Raw genomic sequence first — 16,839 nt, 5'->3', positions numbered from 1 at the left:
TTGCTTTTCTGTCCCTGACAAAGTCAGGTACTGCTGTGTAAATCTGCATGGCTTGCATACAGATGCCACAGTTTACACTAGCTAAGGTTCTGTGTCTGTTTGCCTGTGAAATTCCTATCAAATACTCATGCATTCCTTCTCTACGTTTGAAATAAAACTTACTGCACTTTGCTTCATCAGAGCCATCTTCACACTGAGGTAGGTTATCACAAAGGTTATGCAATGGTATACACTCTCCACTACGACACTGATATTCCTCGAGTGTACACGCTCCTGAAGGAGAACACGAAATGAAAATGAAACCACAATTACTGGAATGGTAAAACTGTAAACATCAGTTTGGTGGAGATCATCCAGTTTACCTAAAAATAAAATTGTGTAGATAGTATACAGGATTTTTTTTCCTAATGCCTTCCTCTTATGATTTCCCTTTACTTCCCCTTTTCTTTCCTTTTTTTTTTTTTTTTTTTTTTTCAAAATAATGATGATTTTCAGATAAATAAAAGCTAATTAAGTATAAAATGTGGTATTACACCTTACAGTTTCTGCTAAAGTTAGCATTGCTCAGCTACTAGTGTTCTTCTGCTACACAAATGAATCTTTGGGGTGGATGAGAAAAACCAAATCCTGATTAAATCCTGTTGAAAGTGACTAATAGTCACTTTGGATGTTCAACACTTTCACAGAAGTTTAGTGGCTTTAAAGTGTGTCAAGTCAAATGTGCAAGTAAAGAGGCATTGACAGACAAGAGTTTCCTTTCAAAACCTAGCTGGGAGGAAAGGGGAGACAAAAGTAATAGAAATGAATGAGGAAAACATTCACAAAAATAGCATTAACCCACTTCAGTATCAGCTGTGTAAAAAATGGAGATCCCATATAGAGTAAATATAAAGCTGTAATCCTTGCTGTGTGGGGACCAGTGTATTTAATGGCACCATTTGTTATATCTAAAATCTTATTTAAGGCAAGACAGTTGCTCTCTTCCTAAATTTTGACTATCCATATAAAAAGATTAACTTATCAGCCAATATGACCTGTTATCTAACATGGATGTAAAAGAGTATGATTTCTGTAATTCCTGTATCAGATTTTCACACATTCACTGGCCACAGCTGATGCCAGATTTTCCACAGAACTTAGTTCCTACTTCTACAGCTAGATGAAAATAAGATTTTCAAATATGTTTTTCTTATTATAATGCATACCATCAAAAAGTTTTTATTGTAAAATTATTCTTCCTTATGAAAATCTTAGTATCTCTTGGAAAAATAAAATGTGAAGAAAAATCTTCTTTACTTACAAAATTTGCTTATTTACTTACAATATGATATTAGTCTGTGTTCTTTGGCTGCAAAGATCGTGATAAGCTTAACTCTTCTGCAATTGCCAACCTTTTAACATATTTAATGAGACCTGGCAATGGCCACTTTGAGAACTCTGCCTTTATAAGCACAATAATTTATTTTACAACAAAACACGGGCAAAACTTAATCTTTACTGAACCAGTTAAAAAATAGTCATAGTGTTGTTGAGCTGAACAAATGTGATAGATAAGGAAGAAAAAGAAGTGGTAAAATGGTCATGTGCCCATATAAACCTGCCTGTCAGTCTTGCACAAGGTGAGTTAATTACCAACAGCAAATCAATGGTTATGATTTATCAGAGATAAATATATATATATATATATATACATATATCACTATTACTATATTATTATATCATGTTAATCTATAAAAAAGCTGACCTTATGATATTAAAAGAAAGCAAAAGAGTGTAGATTCTTGTTGACTTGTTGAGTTTGTATAAATAATACTTCATATTTGCCCTTTTAGGATTTAAATGGTTCACTAGTCAAAATACTGGGTCACTTTTTCCCATACTATTGAACAGAGTTGCAGATGGTACCAACATCAGCCAACTGGATACTTTATAAAGTAACAAAAATGTCACATTTCCTGCTAGAAAACAAAGTCATAAAGTGCAAATGAGTAACTGTTAATCTTTTTAACTTTTTGATATTTCTATTGATTAAGGACAGAGAGTCACCTCCTACTCTCCACTTTTTCTCAAATGTATTTGACCTTTGGTATAACCTCTTAAAGACATGAGATTGTACACTGACCTAGATGATAACCAGTAGTGAAGTTTGCAAGAAATCCTTGCTTCGTTGTAATCTTGTCCGTAAAAAGGATTACCGTCATCTGGTTTGTTGTAGAGAAGACATCTGGCAATGGGCCTTGTCCTGTATAGACAGCTACTCTCCAGGAGAACACGAATATAGGTTATTTTGATCTTATTTATTTCAAAATGTTTTAGAACTCAGTGCAAATATTGCTACCACATGAATACAGTTATTTCTTGAAGACTTACTGCTATCAGATTGTGATGCCCAAAGCTCAACCCCAAATTTGATATGTCGGTATAGAAAATAAAGTTTGATCAACACACGAATATTGTTCTGTTTCTGCGCATACATGAGCAGTCTTATTTATTGAGAAGTTAATTTCTATTGGATTGTATGGAAAGCCGAGTGTGTGCAAACTTTTGGGAAACATGATGTCACATACTGTATGCTTTCTTGAGTTTTCCTGCTTATTTATAAGATGTATAAATCTGAAGAAATGTAAAAGAAAGAGAGAATTGATTTCCTTTACATCAGATCAATCAGTTTGCTCCAGTGGCCTAATTGCATTCATTTTACCCAGCAGTTTTACTTGCCCAAAAGTGAAGAATTTGGTCCTCTGCCATCTCTGACTTCAACTATATCATAAATATATTCCACATCAAAAACCTGAAAATGAAGTTGAATGTTCTTCCCTATTTCGGCATTTAAGTACCATACACCTAGAAAACAATAACACACAAACACAAAAACCGACTTAATGGTTGTCACATTTTCTGAATCATTTTCACATTGAAGGAAAAAGAAATAATCTCTGTTAAAATATTCAGAATTATCCACGAGACTCAGAAGTCTACATTTCAACTTTAGAAGTGACGTAAGCTGTCCAGATCTAAAATCCCATTTACTCTGATTTTCTAAGATGCTTTTGAAAATTATATTTATTTTTCTAAGACATAGCCAATTGTGTTTATTACCATTCATGGCGCCTGCTTGTTTCCCTGCAATAAGAAAGGTAATTGTTTTGTAACTGTGAAAACATGACAGCCTTGTCACTTAAGCCTTATGCTATTGGATAGTAAAATAATTTCTATAAGCATTCACAGAAACCTGCCTTTCAAATTATATCTCTTTTTACAGAAGAAACATTTGCCTCTGTTTAAACCACCTTTATTATATTTTTTCTAAGTGACTGTGGGTAGTATGGAAGTCTTGCAAAGAAAGTTAAAAGTAACAAACAACACAAAACACTTTTTCTCTCGTCATAGAATGAAAAGTATTTTCCTACTAGTAACAATCATGTCTGGGAACCTGTGAAATTAATACGTGGAAATAAGAGCCATATCTCAAGTGGGACAGAAACACAAAATAAGTTTTGCTATTAACGTCCCAGCACAATTCTCCTGTTAAAGGTAAAGTAATAAATAATTGAAATTTAATTAAGAAGCAACAGCAAAATTCTCTTCCTTGCTTAATCCATCAACAGCACACAGCATATACCACCTTGAAACATCATAAATCTCATTTTCTATTCACCTTTGCAAGCTGTAGCTTGATCCAAATCAAGTAACACTAGTAGATTAATGCTGTCTTTTCACTGGTACGTTAAGAAATATTCAATAAAGATAATCCCTTGCAAAATACATGCATATATAATTTCAACTTTAAAAGGTGAACTATTTAACAAAAAGCTGATGACCAAGCCACTAACCCAACAAATATGTTGAGGTGAAATGCTAAAAGTGGACTTTCAACATCTTCTCATGTGCATTGATATGAAAATATCTGACATAAAAGGCATAATGTATCTTCTGGCCTGACTGAAACCACTTCAAGGGACTGTGCTTATCAACATCATTTTTTAATCAACTGGCATAAGAACCCCTAGCTTCTGCTAAGCATCATATAGATAGACTTCAATTAAAAGAGCCCAAAGTATTTAGCTTGGATCTTTTTTTTTTTTTTTTTTTTTTCCTTGACAACATTTGAAAGCACATTTAAAACCTTTATCCATCTAAACTTTTCATGAAGACTTAGAAAACAATGACTTACACGATGCTTGATTAGGATAGTAGTTTGGAAAGTTTTCAGAGCTGAACGTACTGTTTGGCTCCCAGAGTTCAACTGGTCCTCCACAGTCACCTGAAAAAGAAAACATTTCAAAACATAATTCATCTATTACTTTATTTCTACAATCATCTGTCTACAAAGACAATATAGAAAAAGTAATTTTATGAAGAAGATATTCACTCTAACTGTAAGGGGCCAGCTATAGTCCTATTGTTATAAAGCTTGAACAATGAACTGTGATAAGCCACCACTCCACTTCCTTTGGGGAAGGAAGGTGTGGAAGAGCTTTACTGTCCTTATCAGCTGCAGTGGCAGACTTGTAATTCATGCCATCGGTCAGCTGTAGGTCAGACAATACTGATTATGAAGTGCTAGTGCCGAGGTGCACAACTGCATCTACAATGGTGTTATGAGAAGTCTACCCCACATAGGCAGGAAAGGATATAATTTGTTTCATTTGGTAATTACTGGTCTTCAAGCTGCACACATGACAGAAAATGTGAAGAAAATTGTATAATTTAGTAGTGTTTTAACATAAAAGCTAGAAAACATCTATATAAGACAGGAAGTCTCCCCATCTCCCAAACATAAGCATTCATGCATTTAGCATGCCTTGCTTATTATCTAATTGATTTTCTTGAAGCACTGGCAGAGATACTAAAGCCCATTTTGTCATCTAGGAAATAAACTTTGTAGCAAGACCATATGAATCTACAATGGAAACCATTAGAATTTACCTGAAAATTTATTGGTAGCAAATTTTTTAGTTGAAAAGCATTCAAAAAATTATAAAAAAAAAATTGTCAGGTGGAGTTTTCACCATTTTGCAGTTCATCTTGGCTAAGAAATAAAGAGCAGTTTATTTTCTCATTCCATAAACTTATAAAATGTATTAAAAAAAAAAACACACTATTGTTATTATTGCAATAACTATTGTTTAACTCATCAATTGAATATAAGACTTTCAAATTAAGCTTTTATGCAAGGAGGTTTGAAACCCATATATTTCAAAACAAGTATGTCTACTAACATATCTACTATTCTCCCCCTTCAGGGAAAGGTGATATTGTTGATGTGAAAAATCTTTGAACTTCTATAAGGATAAATGGAATAAAAATTTCCAGTACAATTTCAGAATATAAATTCATGGAGATGAGCTGCAGATTTTGAAAGGAGGGAACTTGGAAAAACACTAAAGAGGTCTGATCAGGTAGTCAGACTTTTCCAAACATACTCTAATGCAGTATGTGAAGGCATCAGAACTGTGTGCGAATACATCTATAAAGTGATTTTATATATTGTTAATGAGCTAGGAAACACTAACTAGAACACCTAGTATTTGTATATTTAATGAGAGAATTGTGAAAGGGTCAATGCTTTCAAAAATTTAAGACTTCAATTTTTTTAATTTTCAGTTTAAGTCTATATTGAAAAGCCAGATGACATCTTCGATGCTTGGCCTGAAAAGACATCTTCATAGCGATCTAGATATATGACAACAACAAAATTGGCACTTACAATGTCTGCCTTGATAAATATGACTTTTTACTCTAATGACAGCAAAACAATGTACAAAAGCTTGTATATATTCTGAAACAGAACATCAAAAGACTGACTACAGTGAGACTCATAACTTTCCTATTATGCAATGTTTTTAGAAAAATGGGTCTCAACGTGAGCAAAATACTCAATGTGAGTATTTTAAGAACTTATACTGTCATTTTGAATTCATCAGGAGTCAAAAAGCTTTTAGTTAAATCTTTTTAAATAGTAAAAGTAGCCATTTGTTCTTTCCCCAAAACAACAGCTCCAATAAAAAAATATCCTAAACATGTACTTGCACTCAGATATATAAACATAACATTTTATATAAAAGCAGGTAATTTAGATATGCATATGCACACATATACACACTCTCTCACACACACAATTAACTGTGCTGTATATACTCAATACTCTCTTTCAATATATAGTACATAAAGGTGGTTTACATCCAGAATATATCAGCTACATATCCCCAAATTTTACTATATGTTAAGAAATGTTATTTATGTTACTTCAGCTGTACCATTGGAAAGAAATCTGTTTTACCACTTCTGTTGCTCTCAAATACTTGTTTCAGAAAAAAACACTGCTCTTATTTCCATTATTATTATTATTATTATTTATTATATTATTTCAATTTCCAAGAAACAGAAGTAAAGATAGAATAATTCTACCATTTGTTTTTCTTGTTTTATTCCTTTAATTAAACATGATTTTGTCAACATAGTATTTGGTTAAACATTACCCCCCTATTGGTTTACATTTTGTATTTTGGTATGTCTGTCAGAATTTTACACTGTGAGTCTCTAGTATAAGGACTTCTTTATATACAAGTCTTACTGAGGTTGTCCATTGAATTCTACTGGGAGCAAGTTCCACTAAATACAAGAAAGATTTGAACTTTCTCATTACAGCCTATTTTATTTTATTTTATTTTATTTTATTTTATTTTATTTTATTTTATTTTATTTTAATTTTAATTTTATTTTATTTCATTTTATTTTGCTTTGTTTTATTTTATTTATTTATTTTTTAAATCAAACCTGTCAAGATAGATTCAACTCTCTGAAAGGCAAAGGAACTGTTTAAAATAACACAATATCACTAAAAAGTGTATTACGTTTCAGATATATGGGTTACAGTGACAACTAACTTCTGTAAGTTCCATTAACAACAAATAAAACTTACATTGGCTTTGTTATGGAATATTAATGCACATAGAAATAGGCACAGAACTATTGCAAACATGGACAAAGAATTCTTAGCCAGATTCATCTTATGACATTAGCAGAGCAAAACCAAATTTCTTAATGGCTGAACTTCAGCAACTTATGATGAAATCTGATTTGGTGTTGGCTACATGTAAGACATCAGTAATGATCTGTTCTTTTTTGTCTTGCATGGAAAAGCATAGAAAGCAATTCATTTTGTTCATGGAAAAATATTTTTAAAATTTCTTGTAATCTTTAAAGATAAATTTATACGGAGTAATTCTGGATTGTATTCCAGATGCTCATTAGAGAACCAAAAAAAAACAATCACCACCAATAACCTCAGTCATTTCATGAAGGATAATGAAGGTTTTTCTCAACACTGTAGACAATGATATATGATCTTTACAGAAAAACAAACAAACAAACAAACAAAAAATCACTCTGGCTTTGACCAAAACCTTACTTTATATTAACATACACATCTAAAGGATGGAATATACACTGCAATTTCCACACTGTGATTTGTGTTAATAGACAAGTTATGAATGAATAAGAAGATTAAAGCAATCCTTACTTTAGATGAAAGTGTAAGCTGACAGTCTTGTGTAAATGACAAAAACAAATCCAGCTCCCCTACCCCATGCCCTGACAAAAAAATTCAGACTTTTCAATGAGCTTCTGTGGCACTGTGAATGATGCAAATGCCTCTCACTGAAGCTCTAGGTCTAGCAAAGGAAATGAGCTCAATGTAAAATCTTTCATCTCTTGTTTATAGATGTGACATTTGTAGTGAAACTGTCAGTGTTAGTAAACTTGCACCATATCCATCAAAGTAATATCAGACTTCTTTGAAGATGATTGATAATATCCACATTTTTCAGCAGGTTGCAGACAGCATATATGTATCATGCCTCAATGAGGTAAGAGTGCAACCAAGTCCGTTTTTACACAGGAACTGCCTAGCCTGTACTTTTGTATCATATTGAAGGATAACACAGATTCTCCCTAATTCATTTTATACAGATTTATACAGCACGTGACCACTTCATTTTTTGAATGTTTAAATTTTCTCACAATACTTTGGGTCAAGATCTACAGTTTGAAAGCTTTGGTGTTTCAACAGCAGAACTCAGCTACTACTTACTACAGAGACTTTCTGCCACTAATCATTTGCCTGAAGTTAACTTCCAAGGTGTGTTTACTCAGACCCCATGAAAAAGGACTGGAAGTGGCAGCTCATCTCCTCACACACCAGAACTGCTAACTCCATCTTTTTTGTTTTCCTATTCAGATTTTTTTCAGAGCAAATATTGTTCTATTTTTCTTTTTGAATGTAATCAGATATAGTATGGAAAACAATGTGGCCAAATACATTTTGAAAATAACTCATTCATTTTGAGCCTTGTTCCAGATAATACTTCCATTTTGGGTATCTGGCATTCATACAGATTTTGCTCCATTCTTAAAACCATTCTGACACTATTATTGTTTCATTCCCCTAAATATGAGATTTTTCATTGTGTATGTATTCTCAGAGCTCAGTGAACATATAACTATTGAGACATCTGATGTCTCAATTATTATGTGTTTTTGCTAACTCTCTTATCCCACTCCTGTATTGTTTATAATTTTAAATATAGAAGTTATAATCCTCCTCCTCTTTTTAACTCTGTCCTCTTTACTGGATTCCTGGAGGCTTTTACTAATTTACTAATAACAGATTTTAGAAACAAATTATGAATTCTTTACTTATATACTGGGTCTAGACCCAATATTTTCCCAGACGGGAAAGTAAATTTCCCCACAGCAACCAATATAGTGCTCCGCTCTGCACTTGTGGATGGAACAACACTGGTATCACACCATTTTTATCTATTTATGAACAGAGCTGGCACAGCCTTCAGACTCCCTCCAACCCTCCCCAAAGATTGGGGTGGGCAAGTAGTGGGGAGGGGACATCACTATGGCAGCTGACCTAAACTGACCAAAGGTATATTCCACAGCATGTGATGTCACAATCAGCAATAAAACATGGGAAAGGGGAAAGAGAAGAGTGGGCTCTCATTATGAAAATGTTTGACCTCTCTAAAAAACTGCTACACATATTTAGGACTAATTTCACAGTTCGTAGCAGAACATAGCTTGCTGATGGGAAACAGAAAATAATTGTTTTCTCTCTTTGCTTCTGCGTTTCCTTTACCTTTTTCTTTTAGTGTAATTAAACTGTCCTTAGCTCAACCCATGAGCACTCTCCCTTTTTTTTTCTTTTTTCTTTTTTTCATTGTATTTTCTCCCCCGTCCCCTTCCCCCTGCCTTTTTTTTTTTTTTTTTTTTTTTTTTTTTTTTTTTTTGAGGTGACAAAGTGTGAGAGCAGTGTGATAGAGTTTAGCTGCCCATCATTGTTAAATGACCACAACTTCTCTTTCACTCTTCAAGTTTTGGAAGACAATGTACAGGAAGCTTAAGATGTGAAACTACCAGTACTTTTGCTATGAATGAAGCCATGGACAGGGAATATGATCCCTAACATATTATCCTGAAGTTAATTTTATACTTCTGAGGAGGTAATTTCATAAAGCTGAATGAATTTTATTGCAAATCTTGAATCACTCAAAACCAAACACAATAATAGGGAATGACAATCAACAGTAGTATTTACTTACTGGGACCTGAAGGAGTAGTAATAACTGGAAATGCAGTTGGTTCTACATAATTACTTTCGTTACATTTTCCCTTTGTCAGGCCAATATCATCCAAGGCAATATCACTTGGACCATTCTTTTTAATGGCATCAATGATAACCTGAAATTCATTTAAAAAAAAAAAAAATAGAACGTTATAACTTAACGAAACATCTTCCAGCCTCCTATACCGAACCATTTAGTCTTCTTTCTCAAATGTTCTTATTTCCACTGTAATCTACACTGGTGCTATACTCAGAGGAGAGCATCAGGGATGAGACAGGACTTCCTGGAACACAAAAGCTATGCAAACTGAACAGATCATTCTTAGGAATGCAGGAATTTCTTATAAATGATGAACATAATTTAAAATTATTCAAGAATTTTACTTTTTTATATAAATACATGTAATTTTTAACACACAACATTCTGTATCACTTATCTGTCCAGCCCTTCTGATCTAATGGCATATCTCCATGTACAACTGCAATTTATCATCTGATGGCTAGTTAATGTGTTTTAATATTTAAGGCAATCCTGCTACCAAGGAATTTGTGCTGGCATAAATCTTGATGACTTTCAATTATTAAGTGTAAGTATATAGTATGTGTAAGTAAACTATTAAAATTAAGTATAATTCTCTTCTTGAGATCTCATAACACACATTTCCTGGAAATGTGATGCACCCCAGTCAGAGATGTATTCACTTTCTCAGATGGTAAATGCACCTTTCTGGTAGTGCTTTTGCATCAATGAAAACTAGCATAGAAATACAAGCCAAACAAAATACCTATACAAATAAATTTAAAACTGTGGATCATTAGAATAAAACTTTGATGTCAATTAAACTAAAATAATTATATGAAAGACTAATAGTTTAACAAACCTTAAAATCAGATGTTTCATTTAAAGTTACTTGTCCGTAATTCCAGTAGTTTCCATAGTTTCCTTCTTTCTCGAAAATTATCTTTTCTACACCTTGTTCATCACTTATACTAACACTTAAACGGTAAACATTAGGACTGTACATGTAATACCTAGAGGGGCAAGAACAATGTTTTCTATTACTATATTGCAGTGAAATTTCATGAAAAAATATCAAGCTTTTTATTTTTTAAACAGTTTTATGAAATTGGAACTAAACTTTAGTGAGCATGAAAACAAAATGAAACATTTTATACAATTAAAACTGGAAGTTTTGCTTGCTCTTTTGCTGTATCTTCTGTGTAGGCCTAGTTAAGCTTCACAACAAAAACATTTCAGGGATGTATTTCTGTACAGAAATAAATGCTGGTTGCAGAGTATAAAAGGAAAATAAAGCTAATTGCAAGACAAATCTATAATGGAGTAAAAATGTCTGGAATCAAGATTGGTCATGGAAATCCAAACATCCAAACAGACGTGGCTTGTATGATTAGCACACTGACTTGCATTAAAGAAAAATATTTTGTTTTATTCTTAAACAAAGTATGTGTTTAGGAATGATTTAATCTGCAGAGGTTACAAAACAATACCAAAAGCTTAGACAAGATGGATCTGAAGAGACCAAAGGCAAACTCTGAATCCGGACTCTCTCTTCTCTATATCCAAATCCTATGGGTGTTGAAATATAAAATCCTGCAAAATAATGAGCACATCTTAGTCAGTAGAACTATTGTTTTTTTTGTTTGTTTGTTTTTCCTTTTTTGATGAGGACAAGTTTTTGTGTTTAAAAATGGTATCAGTAATATCAAGCACAGATTTAATGACTTGGAGGATTCCTGACAAAATAGAAGTGAACAATGGGTTATATTGATCAGTCAAGAACATTAAAGCAAGCTTCTAAGCTTGTCAGATGGTCCTCAGATTTAGACATGAAATCAGAAACTAGCCCTTCTGAAGTCAGTGGGAGATCCGCCTTTTCTTCAGTAATGTCAGGAATTTACCTGAGTGATTTCTGGTTAGTTTATAAAAATGTCTTCTTGTTTGACATTGCTTGTAGATTTGCAGTAGAATTTCCTGACATGTTATAATTTTTATCCACATAATATGGGGTGTGTGTTGGGGAGTGAGAGTGACTACATTAATATTTTTTAACAAGGGGAAGCAATATAAACAAGAAAGGACATTATTTGTTTATCTTTTAATCCTTTTCTGAATTATTTTTTTTTTTTTCCTGCTGAGAATCTGGACTTCTTGCTGCCAAACAGAAATGTGAGGACAGAGGACAGGCTACAGATATTCCATTATACTTTGTCACAGGAAAAGCAAAATTAAGCATAGTTAAGTTCTAAAAGAAAATTCTTGCTTTATTGAAATCTTGTCTGTAATCTTAGATTTTATTATATCTCTTTATGAACCTATATACCTAATATCTACATATGCAAATATTATACACATTGAATTTACATTAAATATAATTAGGTAATGCACACTATATTATATTCTTTTATTTACACTTCTAGATTAACTAGCTTTTTCACATAGAAAGTTTGAGTACATGAAAAAAAAAAGTCTGAAATGGTATTTTTCCGTGTTGTTTTAGAGAAGCACACATTAAAAGATACATGGTGTCTAGCTTCAAGATGAGGATGGCATTCATTTTAGAGCCAATGTGACAGGTCCCTGTTTTTGTTTCATTCATTCATCCTGAGAATTCAGAATAAATGTAGGAAATTTTGTCCAGTAATGAATGTGCAGTAATGAATTTCCTTCGGCACTTTCACTGTCAGAATATTTATTATATTGCCTGTATTATTTTGGTATGAAGTGTAATACTGTACAACACAGCTGTGGAGAAAGCAAAATGAGGTACAAGCTTAATTTGAAATGAAATAAATATTTTCTAGTGGAGGTCTACAGTATTACAAAGGTTTAGTCTTCAGGTCTTGAGGTATAATAATACATAAGTATGTATTAACTCTCCTGCTATTCAAGAGTAGTGAAACAATACTACAGTGTCTAATACTACAGTGTCTATGTAATACCATACCAAATTAACATTGCAGTTTGCAGTTTTACTTCAAATGCAGGTAATAGAAATCTGAATATTCAACATAAAGGTAACATTACATACAGTAACATTATATGTGTCATCTTAGATCTAGCACAGTTAAACATATCTATAATATATTAGCATTTTCAAGACAGCTAGAAATCACTGTCAAGAGTTTTATTAAGTAAATTTTACTTTTTTTTTTTAGTTTAATTTATACTCTAGGAGTTGAGAGGGAAGACAAAACAGTGTTCTAAAGATTATTTAGAAAATGTTTATTTATTCAGAGAGAATAATTTGTATGCAATAACATACTGAACAATATTTTTCTTTTCCCATGAGTAACTTTTGCCAGAATAATTTGCACTTTTTACCGTTATTTGTCACTGCATATGTTATTTGTCTTGCATAGAATATATATGATCATTGTGAAAGTCAAATTTTCTTAACTAGTTTTAATTGGACTGACGAATCAGCTGAGACAGATGCTGTGTTTTTTCTGTTGAACAAGAAAAAACTTTTGGAACCAAGTTCTTGGAAAAGCATTCAACATACACATTCAAAATCTGATTCCTAATCAGTATCACCTGTTGAATTAAAATCCACACATGATATGACTGCTCTTCCAATTAAGTTACTTTGCTATAACTGTTGGTCATGTGTTTGTGTTCTGCATGTGTGCTGATAATTAGTGTTCTTGCAGTGCGATTGTAACTGGGGTCACAGGTACCCTATGTACATTGCAGGTCAATTTTACATTAATATAAATAAATATAGATAGATAGATAGATAGATAGATAGATAGATAGATAGATAGATAGATAGATTGATTTTGAGTGGTAGATCAGGATTAAAAATAAGTAATTTCAGTAGAAACTACTTTTTTTTTTTCCCCTTAGGCAAATGGATAAGTCACTTTGAATAGAGTCCAAACTCCTCAATACTTCACACTTCAATGAATGTGTATATTCCTTTGTTTTTTCTTTTACTTTTGGTGTATTTATACAAGATGATAATCAGTTGCATAAACTTTTTTACGGTAGTTCAGATTCATTTTTATGGCAGATAAAATTACATCCTGATAATACCACTATGAAGAACACAGCTTACAGTGATATAACTAAAGCATCTTTTTCTTTAATCTGCAAGCAATTTATTTTTGATCTTACCTGACATGTTGCCAAATGTATGATCAAAATCAGGACCACTCATAAAGGGAAAAGTAGGGCCCTGAACTCTCTCCCAGTCTGAATCATCATCTGAATCTTGCCTCCAATAACAAAAGCCATCTTCAAAAGTGCAATAGACTTTCTCATAATCTGTGAATAAGAACCTCTAGTATATAAAAATGACAAAGACATTAAGTATTTTCTCAGAATTTCATAAGAATGAGTGACAGTGTACATTTTTTAAATGTTTTTGGAAACCGGAGCCCATGGTGACTCATTTTGCTCTTCTAAGCAACTCAAATAAATGTGTCATTTGTGCTGTAAACAATGCATCACTGAAGGTGGCTTGACTTGCTTTTGTACTTATTCATCAAACTTCTTTCTTGATCCTTCACCAGTAAGTGGTGGGAAAATGAGAAAGTAAGAGAGCCTTGAATCGCAGTTCAGCCCGTTATAAAGATTTCCACGTGACAAGAATTTGTTGGCATTCTGAATCTTTTCTTCAGCAGAACGTCTTTCCTAGTCACGTGCCACATCCATATCCTCAAAATGTAGCAGCTGAAACAGCCTTCACTTGCCAAATCTGCCTCTAAATTTTTTCTTGGCTACTAAAGAATACCAGACCATGAGTCACATTGCTGCATTTTGTTGTCACTGTAGATTTACTGGATTTCATTTTATATATATATATATTTGTCATGTCTAGTCACCGAAGCAGGTATTTTTCTGAATGGTAATTTGGTAATTTTACCACTTGGGACTGCTATTTTTGGCAATTAATTAGATTATCAGAAACTCTGGAGAACAGGTATGACCTGGAGATCACAGAATAGTGATCAACATTGGTGATCCCACAGTGTTCATCAGTGAACAAACTGATAGTGAGGAATCTGAAGGCCATCTGATATCGCCAGAGTTTTACTCTTTTATTTTAACAGCACAGTCTTTGTAAGGCATTACCCTATTATCAGATTTAGGCCTGTAGGGTTGTGGACAGTCCTAATGAAATCAATGATATGATCTTTAAAATAGGACGAAATTTCTCAATGTGGAACAAATTAAGAGACTAAGGCCAGAAAATACTGCTTCCCTGTTCATCTCCATTTTATCAAACTGAAAATATAGTTTCACCAAGCATTCTACAAAACAAGCAAACAAAAAAGAACACTTACTGTTTAGCTCATTTGCATTAAATGCAGTATACGTTGCATTAAAGCCATTGTAATTTTCAGAATAATCAGATATAAACTCAGCTGTAGCCTCATGAGAAAAAATGTATACTGTCTCAGCATTAGACCCTGAGAGAGAAGCTGAAAACAAGCAGAATAAAATAGTCAGAGAAAAAAAAAATCACATGTGCCTTAATATCTCCAGTGCTGTTATAAAAACACACTAGATTAGTCTTTTGAGTCTTAAAGAATGCTGTCTCCTTTGTACTGTGATCCTGTCTATAAGGCCTTTGAAACACTGAAGCCATTCGGTTCGTCTGCCATATAATTATTTTGCATATCCCATCTCACTTATCTGTCAATATGGATATCAGCTAGTGAAGAAACATCTTTTATGTTACACTGTGATTATATTTTTATTTTGTTATAAAATACCAATATATTCAAAACTATAATCTTATTCATGCTTATTATGTTGCAAAATTTCTTGTGGTTTATAGATATGCACGCTGAAACTCTAGAATAACAATACTAAGTGTTTTTATTATATGCACTTATTATCTTACATAATTACTATATATGTTTAAGGAATTTCATGGACTAACGAAATTTTGAATTACTGTAAAATCGTTTTATTTACTTAAATGTAGAGTCTGCTGGAAATGTACCTTAGAATGTTTTAGGCAACCCACCGAAGGACAGTGTTTAACATTGTCTTTACTTCTTTGCAGTATCACCAGTCACCCCTACAGCAGTCTTTCAAAATACACAAGTTAATGGTTCCTACAGAGAATATTATTGAAGCACTCTCTCACATGGAAATTTAAATCCCAAAGGGGTATCATATTCAGAGCAGTACTGGAGGGGTGAAATTTCCATTTTGTATTTCAGGTGTCTTTTACTATTCTATATTTCCAATCTCTACCTGCTTCCAAAAATAGGAATATACAATAAAGATCTTTCTGAGTTAGAAATATTCCTTATCTAGATATTTATATCCAAGTATGTGCATTCCATCTGTGATGGAATTCAGCTGGACAGACTGAGTCATGAAAAATGGCGAGAATCCCAGTTTTTCAGAATAGAATATAGACGCAGTAACGTCATGCATATAATAAATTGCAATACCATAGCACTTCTTCAGCTTCAGTTTAAATGCCTTAATTTTATTTCACTGTGTGCAATGTTAAAGGATCTTCTGACAGTGTATATCCAATGAAACACAAACCCAGAAAGACCATGGAACTGTTCAAGTTATCACGATTGTTCAAATAAGACCTGTTGTTCAAATAAGACCTGTAAAAATATTGTGATTTTTTATATATAGGTAAGCATACTTCTGCTTATTTCATAAGAGTATTTAATATATATATCAAGATCAATTGTCTAATGGAAAACTGTATACAGATGCATTCTTTCACTTAAACATGCACACATAGTTTTTATTTTATTTTTTTTTTCCAATTTTTACCACTTATTTTTACCACTCAAATATTATTAATGAAAAACCAGTATCAACTGAAAAATAACCTTACCTCTTAAAGTTTTGTTTTGTCCTATACCTTCAAAAATATCTAGACTGTCTGCAAATTGTTGTGTATCAAAAGAAGTGAAGTTCAGTTTAATCGACAACCCTTGAGGCACTCTAAGATAACAGGAAAATAAATCAGAAGAAAATAAATTAAGAGCCATGTTCTCCAGTAATCTTTTTGTTGTTGTTGTTATTGTTGTTGTTGTTTGTTTGTTTTTGATTGTAGTAAATTCATTGTGTGCTTGAACAACATTCAGTTCAGAAGCAAACTGAAATTATACCAATCAATATTATTAATCAAGATTAGTTATTTGGCTAATTTTTAGTTTGTGAAATTACTGATGGAATAGGGAATTAACCATCT

At 32.6% G+C, this 16,839-nt stretch overlaps 1 protein-coding gene across 1 annotated transcript in view; it reads right to left on the bottom strand.

Moving 5' to 3' along the window:
* The window catches only part of TMPRSS15 (transmembrane serine protease 15), a 54,815-nt gene that overhangs the window by 16,672 nt on the left and 21,304 nt on the right, over positions 1–16,839 (bottom strand). The window contains exons 12-21 of the mRNA XM_068690196.1: positions 16,480–16,589; positions 14,948–15,085; positions 13,776–13,925; positions 11,147–11,249; positions 10,519–10,669; positions 9,615–9,753; positions 4,175–4,264; positions 2,719–2,844; positions 2,123–2,254; positions 163–273 (exon numbers count right to left, since the gene is read on the bottom strand). Coding sequence (XP_068546297.1) covers positions 163–273; positions 2,123–2,254; positions 2,719–2,844; positions 4,175–4,264; positions 9,615–9,753; positions 10,519–10,669; positions 11,147–11,249; positions 13,776–13,925; positions 14,948–15,085; positions 16,480–16,589 — 1,250 coding nt within the window. The remainder of the gene's footprint in view (positions 1–162; positions 274–2,122; positions 2,255–2,718; positions 2,845–4,174; positions 4,265–9,614; positions 9,754–10,518; positions 10,670–11,146; positions 11,250–13,775; positions 13,926–14,947; positions 15,086–16,479; positions 16,590–16,839) is intronic.

The sequence above is a fragment of the Anas acuta genome, chromosome 1, assembly GCF_963932015.1.
Source record: "Anas acuta chromosome 1, bAnaAcu1.1, whole genome shotgun sequence".
NCBI classification, from domain to species: Eukaryota; Metazoa; Chordata; class Aves; order Anseriformes; family Anatidae; genus Anas; species Anas acuta.
Note: the sequence above shows the minus strand (reverse complement) of the source record. Positions and strands in the feature narration are given on the sequence as shown.